The sequence below is a fragment of the Girardinichthys multiradiatus genome, chromosome 5, assembly GCF_021462225.1.
Source record: "Girardinichthys multiradiatus isolate DD_20200921_A chromosome 5, DD_fGirMul_XY1, whole genome shotgun sequence".
Lineage (NCBI taxonomy): Eukaryota > Metazoa > Chordata > Actinopteri > Cyprinodontiformes > Goodeidae > Girardinichthys > Girardinichthys multiradiatus.
In genome coordinates this window covers 21,140,333-21,152,573 of record NC_061798.1, presented here as the reverse complement: position 1 = coordinate 21,152,573, position 12,241 = coordinate 21,140,333, and the positions used below count along the sequence as shown (strand labels likewise).

The 12,241-nt window shown below is 38.2% G+C and overlaps 2 protein-coding genes across 2 annotated transcripts; one reads left to right on the top strand and one right to left on the bottom strand.

The window, feature by feature from the left end:
• Positions 1-461: 461 nt before the first annotated feature.
• Positions 462-5,917, bottom strand: LOC124867850 (cyclin-dependent kinase 12-like). Its single transcript, XM_047364502.1, has 4 exons — positions 5,749-5,917; positions 3,216-3,867; positions 3,028-3,135; positions 462-2,059 (listed from the first exon to the last, which is right to left on the bottom strand). The coding sequence occupies exons 2-4, from the start codon at positions 3,843-3,845 to the stop codon at positions 905-907; spliced, it is 1,893 nt and encodes a 630-aa protein (XP_047220458.1). The 5' UTR covers positions 3,846-3,867; positions 5,749-5,917; the 3' UTR covers positions 462-904.
• Positions 5,918-7,837: 1,920 nt separating this feature from the next.
• On the top strand, positions 7,838-9,654 carry anapc11 (APC11 anaphase promoting complex subunit 11 homolog (yeast)). The gene is made up of 2 exons (XM_047366233.1): positions 7,838-8,146; positions 9,351-9,654. The coding sequence occupies exons 1-2, from the start codon at positions 8,038-8,040 to the stop codon at positions 9,494-9,496; spliced, it is 255 nt and encodes an 84-aa protein (XP_047222189.1). The 5' UTR covers positions 7,838-8,037; the 3' UTR covers positions 9,497-9,654.
• The last annotated feature ends 2,587 nt before the right edge of the window (positions 9,655-12,241 follow it).

The following is a 12,241-nucleotide window of genomic DNA, read 5'->3' as shown; positions in this document are numbered from 1 at the left end:
ACTCCACAAGAGGTGCAGTTTTGCGATTTCCCTGCTTCTAACAACTTTAAGACCAAATGTTCACTTGCTGGTCACAATGTTAATGATAGATGTACTTGACAAACATTAATTTTATTTCTGCATGTTTGTCCTGTATCTATCATCAATTTATCAACTGCAATCAAAAATATTGTCTAAAGACGAGTGATCAGTAAAAATGTTGAAACAGACACATACACACACATATATATTTATATATCTATATATATATCTAGATATATATCTAGATATATATCTAGATATATATATAGATAGAGATATTTATTAGGAACCCAGTGTGACAGCGATAAAATAGCAATATAGACACAATTGAATGCAAGCTCACCGAGACCACATTAAGAAAACCTAACCAATGGGATGACCATGTTAACTTTTTACCCGCTTATGCAACAACATTCAGTAACAAAACACTTGCTTCATAGTTTACTTTGAATAACTGTCTTTAATATTGTACACTTCAGATTATTACACAACAGTTAACTACATGTACACAAATAAAATAAAAAAAGGGATGATCCCGACCAACAAAAATATTCAACAGTCTGCCTTTATGATGCCTTTAAGATCAGTCCAAATTACAATGAAACATAGGCATGTGTGTGTGTGTATATATACATTTAATCTGCTGGTCCAGTTATTAGTAAATCTCCAGTGTTTATGATCTTTCATCAGATGCAATAATGTGCACTTTGTAGGTTGATTACGTTATGTCAATTAACTGAAGTGTCATTTTTTTTTAACCTCCAACATACAATTTTAACCCAGCTCCATTTTTTGTTTTGCACATTTTACAAAAATAATAAAAAAAAAAAAGCTACAAACCCTTTGTCCTACTGCGTCTTATTTCAGTGAAGACACGCTGCACTCACTTAATAACCTGCAGGAAGCGGTGCCTTTCCTGCGTTTTCGACGTCTGCGTTGTGTTCACGGCTTGTTGAGCATTAACATTTGCTGGATTTAAAAGCTGCAGGTGCGGTGGAAGTGACGGTCTCCCTTGAGCGAATAAAGGAGGACAGACATTTGGAGGTGGCAGAGGTGATTGGAGGAGCATGGGAGGAACACGAGGAAAGAAAACTCCTGGTGCAACACGGGGGAAAAAAGGAAGTGGAGGGGGAGGAACAGTTGGGTACGGCAGTCGTAAATGGCTGATGGGAGAATACAGTTGGACTGGTGGAACCGGTGGCATCGTTGCAGGAGGAGGTTGCTTTACAGCATCCATGGGGTTGAACGGGAAAGCGTTCAGTGCAGGAATGCTTTTCCCCGTGCTTATTTTACTTTCCATACTGTCCTGAACATCCAGAAAAGACTTCCTACTTAACTCTGGACTGTATTCAGACTGCTGCATGTCTGCTTCGTCCCTTGTATCACTGAACGAGTCTCTCTTTGTATAAGAGCTCTGACGCTGTGGGGTAAAACTAGATCTGCTTGATGGAGATCTACTTCGACGTCCCACAGTGAAAGCTTGCCCAACACTTCTTTCTCTACTTAACCTGCGGCCGCGCTCATTATCCCTCTTGCCATAGAGTCGCTCCTGGATTCGATGAGACATTTGGCCGAGCTCTTCGAATCCCAAATCCATGCCAATAGCCTGCAAAACATCTTGCATTTGCTTGTGCTTTTGCTCATCTTCTGGCATCATGGTCTTCTTTTCCACTGACTTGCAGCCAAAGAAGCTCTCCCCGACAGAAACAGGATTCCTATTTGGACTGGCGGACCCGTGATGAGGTTGTGGAGATGTTGACCTGAGGGATCCCTTACTTTCATTCCAGTAGCTGTTATCTTTGTAGTGTTTCTGTTGCCTCTCAGTGCAAAAGGGAGACAACCGCTGATCTCCAACATTCACAAGAGACCTTGGATAAATGTGCCCCTCACAGGGCGGTTTAGGGGTCTGACTTACTATCTGAGTGAGAACGTCAACATTCACACCCTTGTTGAGTACGTCAAGAAAGCGCTGGAAGCCTTTAGATGACTTGACTTCAGGGAGTGCAGCACTCTGTCGAGGGGCGTCGCTTTCAAAAGACTGATGGGAGACACGGAAACCACAACTTTAGATGTATGAATGCAATAAATCAGTTCTAGCATGAGACAGAACTTAGGTTTTCTTATTAGGTTACATTTAACATGGGAAATGATTTAATTAAACTGGAATAACTTTCTGTTTAAAGCAGTCGGCCAACAAAATAAAAAAATAAATAAAAAGAGGAACTTTAATTTTTGGTGAGAAAAAGCCAAATACTCATAAACCCCTGAAACTGGTCTACAAGCCAATCACTGTTATTCCAATTTCATTTTACAAAATTACAAAATACGACTTTAAAGTTGCAGTTTGACACGAGAAGCAAATATTTTTTTACATTAGTCTGCAATATACAAATAACTTTCACCATTTTCTGAAAATAATTTCATTTTATTATGTACCAGAACCATATAGAACTGACTGGAGACTTGGTTTGATTTTTTTTTCAGTTAATAAAGGATAGGAAGGCATAGCTAATACTTGGATAGTAAAATTAAACAGCAATAAAGCCACTTGAAAGTAGTCAATGTGCTCATTTAGGAAGTTTCGAATAAGATCGTGTCGACATTTGAGGACTAAAATATTTAAATCCTTTAATCACCCTCTATCGAAACTGACTGAGCTTTAGCAATTTAACAAAGAAGAACGAGCAAAAAAGTCAGTCTTTAGATTTTCTCAGTGGGCGTAGAGATATACCACAAAAAACGTGCAGCTATAATTTCAGCAAAAGCTGGTTTGGACAGGACTGAGGGGAGCTGAATTCAAGTTCAACTCTTTTCAGATTTGTAGTTTATTTTTTTAGAGTACATTTTTTTCTTCCTGTTCATAACTATGTACTACTTTAATTTGGTCTTTAACATAAAATCTAAGTGTCTGTTTGTAACATGAAAAAGTTCAAAAAATGAGATGAAAAGCTATAAAAAAAAAAAAACATTTTCTGTGCTGGAGTAAAAAACAAAAAGTCAATGTACCCGCCCACCGGATCCATTTAGTGGCGCGGCGGCCCTACTGTCGCAGTATTCGTCATAGTACGCAGATGTAGAGGGGTCGGGTATCCTCTCTCTCATCTTGGCTTGAATCTGTTTGATATTAGAAAATTTTTATTAATCAGATAAACGTAACTTTAAATGTAAAGTCTATCAAATAGCCCACAACTGACCTTTGTAGTGTTATCTGGTGACTGCGTCCTCTCCTGTGAATACCCATGTCTCCTGTTCTGATAAACACTTGCTTTAAAACAATCAGATAAATCTCTTTCACTGAAATCCTCAAACTGTTTTTTCAGAGGCAACTCTTCCTGTTGATGCCTGGACCTGGAATACGGAGACGTGTTCCTGTACCTGCCACCATCTTCATAAGACGGTGAGTATCTTAACTGTTGGTTACGTGAAAAACTAGCTGGTAACGGCCTGTGAGTTTTTTCTACAGAATCCCGTTTATATCTATAATTTGCATCATCTTCATCTGTATGCCTTCGCCTTTTTTCTTCAGGTCCATCCCAACCAGGTGGGGACATACGCCTCCTCGTGGGGCTCTTTCTGCTCCAGTCTCTGCTCGATGAATCTGAACTGCACAGCCTCTTGGAAGAGTTGCTGTATTCTCCACTTTTGCTCACCCTGTCTGTGCTACTGTGTCCATCTCTGCTGTATTTATAATAGGAGTCCTGAGGAGTATTACTGTGGAAGTCTCGCCCTTCTTCCCGTCTGTCACCATAGTCACCCCGTTTCCTTCTTGAATTTCTGTCAGCATCCTGCCGCCTGTAATCGTAGTCAGATCCTTTTGAGAACATCCTCTCACATTTACACCAACTCCTAAAAGAAAAAGGAAAATGTGTTGTGAAATCACAGAGTAATGAGCGTTTCCTTCAGATTCAAATCATATAAATTAAGGTCTTTAGTCAGAATAAAAGATTAATTATATTATGTGTTTATCCTACATGAACCCATTTCTTTCTATTTTTAACTGTTCTTAAGTAGCAAAACTGTATTTTTGTCACAAGTTATAATGCCTATTGTTAAGCAAAAAAGAATTAGGGGCAATTAAGATGTCTATAAACTGGAAATAATATGGTGTGTGTCACTGTGAGTGTGTACATAGTGACACGCTGCATAAAGAGACCCACAAGTGTGATGAACCCTTAAATGTTTTTTTAGGATGGATTTGTGTTGGGGAAAAAAACATATTCAACCTATTGAATATAAAAATCTGCTAAAAGGGTTCTGAACAGCTACATTACATAGCTTTAATTGCATAATTTCTGCTCTGTCTCAGTGTAAGATAGATTAGGTCCATGTTGGCATTTGGATAAAAGGGTATTTCATTGCTTTCATGGAATCAAGACTTCCTTTGAATGTCACTTAAAATACCTAAACTTATCAAACCTGGACTGAACTCCTCTACTCAGCTCATAGTTTCTTTAAACAAGGTTGTGATATTTGAAACCTTTATTTTCTTTGTGAAAACACTAAAAAGGATAGTTGTAATCTTTTTTGCAGTGTAAAATACACTAAATAAATCAGTTGTTTGTTGCTATACCATAATCTCATGCTGAAGATTGTTAAAAATCTTCAGTTTGAGTATATTATTTAAAATTGTTAAGAAATAATTGTCTTTAACATAAATAACTAAAGAAAGCTGTTAATACTTTCAACAATCTCCTTTTGCCAAGAGAAGAGAAATTAGTCTTCTTTAACATTTCACTTTTCATGGAAAAAGGTTATTTTGTGTCCTGCGAACCACTTCTATGTCGATAAGACCATTATCCTGTTGAATGAACCAATGAAGACCTTTCTAGCAGAGTAACACAGGACTGCTAGAAAAAACAAAAGCTACTTAACAGTAGCCATAAAATTAATTTCCACAAATCCATTATCTTTTTAAACTAAACCCTCATGGAGAGTCGGTTTAATCTGAGTCTCATCTGACATGATGATACTAATAAAAGGGGCCTTAGTTACATCTATTCAAAGAGGACTGTCCCTTATTATTTCTAAACATGGGAATTGTCACTCTGAACATATTCATTCAAATTAAATGTTGATTGTTTTTTCATTGTGAAATTACATTATTTCAAAAACGATGAAGTGATCAACGTTAATAAGAGGCTTTTTACACATCTTTAGCAGGGCCTCGTCCGCCTTAGATGGAGTCCAGCTTGAAAACTGCAAGTTATAAACTGATCAAGCCTGGCCAAAATTAACCTGCAATCAGTTGAAATGTCAAAAGAAAAAAAAATCATTCAAAATTGCCCACTGTTTTCATTTCATTATTAGAATAAAGAGTTGTCATACGTCGAACCGTGTTCTAAAATTATGCAAGAGCTGTAGAAGAGCTCAGTCCATGTTTGACCATTGTCAGTGCCTTAAATCTGGAGCCAAACAAAGGTTACTGAGATTCCTTAAAAATGTCAATTTCTCAGGGCCGATATGGCAGTTTTGAACTAGAAGCTAACCAACAGCGTTGCTCCGTGTTCTCAGCTAACATGAAGCTAACCGTTCACAGACCGAATGCTACATACCCAGAAGACACATTTTGTACAAATGTGAGTCAAACATGAATGACCAGAAACAAAACGATGTTTTAAGCCAAAACCATGCATTTAGTTCAATCCGTTTCACAATGGTTGTATGGCTGTAAGGCCGAGTTAAGTTTTGTTTATGCCTGGCCTACTTAGGGTTAGCTCGTTAAATTACCGTTTATGTCGGATGACTCCACTTTTTTGAAGAAACTAGATTCCTTTAGAGCTATAGAAATAAAACGGTTAAAGCCGATTTAACAATAGATTATTGCTTAACTCAGCAACGAACGGAACCTTAGATATGCCTAGAACGAGACCGTTCAGCTTCTACCTGTCTCTTCCAAATACTGCCCCCTCTGGTAGGAGGGTGAACGACTTCTTGTTTTTCCATAGATTAGATAGATAGATAGATAGATAGATAGATAGATAGATAGATAGATAGATAGATAGATAGATAGATAGATAGATAGATAGATAGATAGATAGATAGATAGATAGATAGATAGATAGATAGATAGATAGATAGATAGATAGATAGATAGATAGATAGATAGATAGATAGATAGATAGATAGATAGATAGATAGATAGATAGATAGATAGATAGATAGATAGATAGATAGATAGATAGATAGATAGATAGATAGATAGATAGATAGATAGATGCCTTTTTGAATGTCAATCAAAATGTTGGACATCTTAAGTTATGGGGAAAAAAAGGAGGCAAAAATGCTTTGCAATCAACCAATTGTCAGCAGCAAGCTGGGAATATTATAGATTAATATAGGCTTAGTATTTAATATTGTATGGGACGTTGCAGACCTTGTACTTCTATAGCTCTCAAATGTTTCAGTGTTCTCACTGTATATATACAGGGGTTGGACAATGAAACTGAAACACCTGGTTTTAGACCACAATAATTTATTAGTATGGTGTAGGGCCTCCTTTTGCGGCCAGTACAGCATCAATTCGTAATGGGAATGACATATACAAGTCCTGCACAGTGGTCAGAGGGATTTTAAGCCATTCTTCTTGCAGGATAGTGACCAGGTCACTACGTGATACTGGTGGAGGAAAACGTTTCCTGACTCGCTCCTCCAAAACACCCCAAAGTGGCTCAATAATATTTAGATCTGGTGACTGTGCAGGCCATGGGAGATGTTCAACTTCACTTTCATGTTCATTAAACCAATCTTTCACCAGTCTAGCTGTGTGTATTGGTGCATTGTCATCCTGATACACGGCACCGCCTTCAGGATACATTGTTTGAACCATTGGATGCACATGGTCCTCAAGAATGGTTCGGTAGTCCTTGGCAGTGACGCACCCATCTAGCACAAGTATTGGGCCAAGGGAATGCCATGATATGGCAGCCCAAACCATCACTGATCCACCCCCATGCTTCACTCTGGGCATGCAACAGTCTGGGTGGTATGCTTCTTTGGGGCTTCTCCACACCATAACTCTCCTGGATGTGGGGAAAACAGTAAAGGTGGACTCATCAGAAAACAATACATGTTTCACATTGTCCACAGCCCAAGATTTGCAATCCTTGCACCATTGAAACCGACGTTTGGCATTGGCATGAGTGACCAAAGGTTTGGCTATAGCAGCCCGGCCGTGTATATTGACCCTGTGGAGCTCCCGACGGACAGTTCTGGTGGAAACAGGAGAGTTGAGGTGCACATTTAATTCTGCCGTGATTTGGTCAGCCTTGGTTTTATGTTTTTTGGATACAATCCGGGTTAGCACCTGAACATCCCTTTCAGACAGCTTCCTCTTGCGTCCACAGTTAATCCTGTTGGATGTGGTTCGTCCTTCTTGGTGGTATGCTGACATCACCCTGGATACCGTGGCTCTTGATACATCAAAAAGACTTGCTGTCTTGGTCACAGATGCGCCAGCAAGACGTGCACCAACAATTTGTCCTCTTTTGAACTCTGGTATGTCACCCGTAATGTTGTGCGCATTTCAATATTTTGAGCAAAACTGTGCTTTTACCCTGCTAATTGAACCTTCACACTCTGCTCTTACTGGTGCAATGTGCAATCAATGAAGACTGGCTACCAGGCTGGTCCAATTTAGCCATGAAACCTCCCACACTAAAATGACAGGTGTTTCAGTTTCATTGTCCAACCCCTGTATATAGATAGATAGATAGATAGATAGATAGATAGATAGATAGATAGATAGATTTATATTTTGAATCCCCATTCACACACCATTCCAGTTGGTGGCAGTAATGCACCAAGTTGTCATTTGCCAAACGCCAATAAACACGAAGAAGAAGAAGCAACTTTTTTTTTTTTTAAATTCAGTGTAGCTGATTAGCATAACATTGATCGTTATTCATTGCAGAGTGCAAATCTGCTTGTTTGACAAGTGATGTATCCAGAGGCTGCACTGTGAACTGCAGTTACTGTTCGGCTTGGTGAAAGCGCGGTTTTAGCAGCAGCTTGGTGAGAATGAAGGTGAAGATCAGGCAGTGGAGCGGAGTGGCCTCCTGGTCCTGGGTGGCTAACGATGAAAACTGCGGCATCTGCAGGATGCCCTTCAACGGCTGCTGTCCAGACTGTGAGTATCTGAGCAGGGACACTGTGCGACTTTATACTGCCTCTCTATTAGAGCATATATGTCACCTAACGTTAAAGTCCAAATACACCTCAGGTTCTAAACAATTGGGATGAACGTCTTTAAAACTCATGAAGCCCATCTATTTAGTTTTTTCTCTGAATCCTGGTTCAACCAATTAACATATTAGACTAAATGCGACCTACGTGTCCACATCTATGTGAGTAATAAGGAGACAAAGAAAGTAGCAGCCATATTTACAGAATGCTGGGGTAAATATTGACACATTTCAAAGGCAGTAGAATATTCACAACCCCTTGTATCCGTTTTTGGCGGTGAAATGTTACAAAGTTTAAATACACTATGGAATCTAAACATTTAAACTGCAGTCATCATGCTGCTTGTTTGCAACGTATTGTGTATAGCTGCTCCGTGAAGTGTTTCAGAGTAAATTTTAAGTAAAGACCTGTAGTGTGATTTAGTAAAGTTAATGTAAAAGGTCAATTAAATGCATGACTGCTCAATATTAGGGAAAATGTCCTGTTGTTTGAAGCTGCACTGTCAGCTGGGAGCAATCCACATTCACCTCAATCTGTTATCTTCATAATGCTCCCATTACTGTGAGTTTGAGCCTCTTGGCTTTTATTTCTGTTAAAAAGTCCTTTTAACCCTACATGATGGACTGCTTAAGTTTTCACATTATGACTGTCAGCGTTTTACACAACTGGAAATATTTCCAGACCAAAACGTGTCCCTTGCAGCCAGCTGCGCAGCAACTAGTGACAGAGGAGCAGTGCTTATTATTTAGGACGGGTATAACTAAAAATGCTAGCAGTTTTGTAAACGTTAGGTTTTTAAAAACCTGGAATACCTTCACACCAGTTACTGGTGTATGTCTAAATTCAGTCTATATGCTCTCAAATTTCATTGACAGCAAAGACAGGCACTAAAATAAAAGCCCTTACGGCTATTTTTGGTTATAAAATATGCACACAAATTAAGGAGCATCAGACTTTTTGGACATCTTCTCAAGTTATGGGACAGAAAAAAGGAGGCTAAAAATACTTTGCAACCAAGCAGTTCTCAGCAGCAAGTTGGGAATATTATAGATTAATACAGGCTTAGTATTTAATATTGGATGTATGGGACGTTGTACCTCTGTAGCTCGCACTCTCAAATGTTTTGTAATATATTTGTTATTTTCTAGGTAAAGTTCCTGGAGATGACTGCCCTCTGGTCTGGGGTCAGTGCTCTCACTGTTTCCACATGCACTGCATCTTGAAGTGGTTGAACTCCCAGCAAGTCCAGCAGCAGTGCCCCATGTGTCGTCAGGAATGGAAGTTCAAAGAGTGACTCGGCTCTACTGTGTGGACTAAAAAAAGATGGCCGCTTCACCGAAATCTTTTTTTTTTTTTTTCCCCTCCTGTAAATCACAGTCTTCTTTTTATTTAATGCAGCAGATATTTGTTATATTTTTTGTTAAGTTTGTAATAAAGTCTTAACACACCACATAACATTGTAGCTGACGCTCTTAATGCTTTCTGAAACCATTTGGATGAAACAAATTACTGGATGGATGATTTTTCTGTGGAAAACTTACTTTTAAATTAATTTGACATAAACACATTGTTGAACTTTTTTTATATTTAGCAGGACAATCTGAAAATTTGCTTTCCATTTTTCTACTTCAATCAGTCAGACCTAAAACAGCACAACCTTTAGTTTCTTCTACCTGCATTGTCATTTCACACACACTTTCTGCAACAACACCTTTTTTATGCTGTGTGTGTGTATATATCTGATTTCAGCTGTTGCTCTTTAACCTCAGTTGAGAGTATAGTTTGTTGACAACTCAGTTTTAAATGTCATCAGACTTTTAGGTTAATTGGTAAACTCTAACTGGCCAAGTATTCCAGCTGACTGGTTGGCAGTGGAAATAAATTTTTTTTTTACACACACAGACATAGATTTTACATGTTTATTTGTTTACATTGCATGGAGAAACTGTAAACTATAATTTACATGCTTGCACATGGTAAAACATATGAATGTATAAGGACAATATGTACCAGCATATCATCACAAAGACATACAGCTGTTCTCACTCCATTTAATCAAATAATTCTGCCACCGCAGTGCCGTCATATCCAAAACTAGAGCTGGTGAAGTTAGGGTTATTAAACTTCAAGGAAAAAATATTTGTATAGATACTGTGAGCACTGTTTAGGGCAACATACATGCATACATCAAATGTTCTCCATACACCAATTTTCGTTTTTTTTTCATGACTCCATCATGTCATCACTTTCTTCCTGATGTTATTCAAGAAGCAAACTTTGAAATTGAACACAATTAAAATTTTGCCCCTGGTTTACACTGACTCATATAAGTTTATGACACCAATTGAATTAGCTTTTAGTTTATTTGGAAAACTGAAGTCAGATAAATTGCTTTTGCTTTGCCATTTCACTTGAATTTAGTGCGTTACGTAAAAGAGAAAACTGGCAGCCCAAGCAATAGCAGAAATTACTTACTGTCAAGTCAGGATCAAATATAAGTACAAAATGCCTCTGAATCCTGCCTCTTTGATGCACACTGAAAAAATATCGGACTAATATCTGAGAGGAGGTGGATGCTAAAGAATGACATTGCAATGTCTCAAAGACATAGTCACTTTCGCTTGTATTCAAGTTCAAGTTTAGTTATATAGCAAATTTAAAAACATCTGCAACCTTATCTGTAAAAAAAAAAAAAAAAACAAGAGCACAGTACAAAAGACAAATGTGACTTGATAACAGAGACTGTTGGATCCTGTCTGATGTGTAGGCCCAGTTTATTCCACAGTTTAGGGACTACGACCTTAAATCATTAGATGTAGGAGATCCAGAGGGTCCACAAGGCTGCAGGAGGTCAACAATATAACTTTAAAATCAGTGAGCCGGTTAATTTTAGAATGAAGAGAAGAAAGTAGAGGGGAAATATTTTCATGCCTTTTAGTTTGTGTCTGAAGACACGCTGAAGCATTCTGCAGGCGGACTTGACTAACACCAACCAATATAAGGAGTTACATACGTATAAATGTAATTTAAGCATGGATCACCAGTTCAAAGCTGTTAAAGATAAAAATGATTTCACTGTAGACAAGAGTCTCAGTTTAAAAAAGCACAAATCTGTTTTTCAGAGGCAAGTTATGGGACGGTCGTATCATGGGCCAAAGCCTCTCTACACAGGGGCCATGTGGCGCATCGGTAGAGCACATAACCCCCAAACTTTTAAGGAGCAACTTTACAAGGCTAACCAGATCCAAATGAGAAGCACTGTGGTTCAAACATAATTACCTTAGTCTTCTTCTCATTTAAACTGAGGAAATCTGAGACCATCCAGGCTTTGACTTCAGTGGGACACTGAAACCATGGTTTTAATGAATCAGAGCTGTTACCCTTCAGCTAAAGGTAGATCTGAATGTCACCAGAATATGAATGAAAAGAAAAGTTAAGACAGAGAAACCCATAACATATAAGGCCTGAACTAATCTAGTGCAGTGCCTTTGACACCACAGTGCTGAATTTGAGAGATTGGAATTTTGTGTTAAAGGCAGCTGTCAGATCTAAAAGCAAAAAGAACAGCAGAGACTCCTGAATTAGTAGCCGAAAAAAGATCATTAAAAGCTGCAGTTTCAGTGCTATGAAGAGAATTAAAACCAGAATGAAACCTTTCATGAATATTGGATGCATTTAAAAAAGGACTGCAGCTGCAGAAATAATATCCTTTCCAGAATTTATGATAGGAAGGGAAGTTTGAAATAGGCTTAAAATTAAAAAGGTCTGACGAGACAAGGGTAGGTTTTTTAAGCATAGGCTTCACACCTGCATGTTTAAAACAGGCTGACAAAACACCTGAACTGTGACTACTGTTAAAAATCTTTCAATGTCATACCCGGCTACCTAAAAAACATTATTTTGTATTATAAATTCAACTAACTCAAGGCAATTCAATTCAGTTCTTTTATATAGCGTCAATTGACACATGTCATCTCAAGGCACTTCACAAAGTCAGGTACATACATTCCAATTAATCCTAACCATTGAACAGTGCAGT

Coding starts and splice junctions, on each gene's coding strand:
- LOC124867850 (XM_047364502.1), bottom strand. CDS start 3,845: ATGTTCTCAAAAGGATCTGACTACGATTACAGGCGGCAGGATGCTGAC. Junction 3,136..3,215: donor CACCAGATAACACTACAAAG/GTCAGTTGTGGG, acceptor AATATCAAACAG/ATTCAAGCCAAGATGAGAGA. Junction 2,060..3,027: donor TAAATGGATCCGGTGGGCGG/GTACATTGACTT, acceptor GTCTCCCATCAG/TCTTTTGAAAGCGACGCCCC.
- anapc11 (XM_047366233.1), top strand. CDS start 8,038: ATGAAGGTGAAGATCAGGCAGTGGAGCGGAGTGGCCTCCTGGTCCTGG. Junction 8,147..9,350: donor CAACGGCTGCTGTCCAGACT/GTGAGTATCTGA, acceptor GTTATTTTCTAG/GTAAAGTTCCTGGAGATGAC.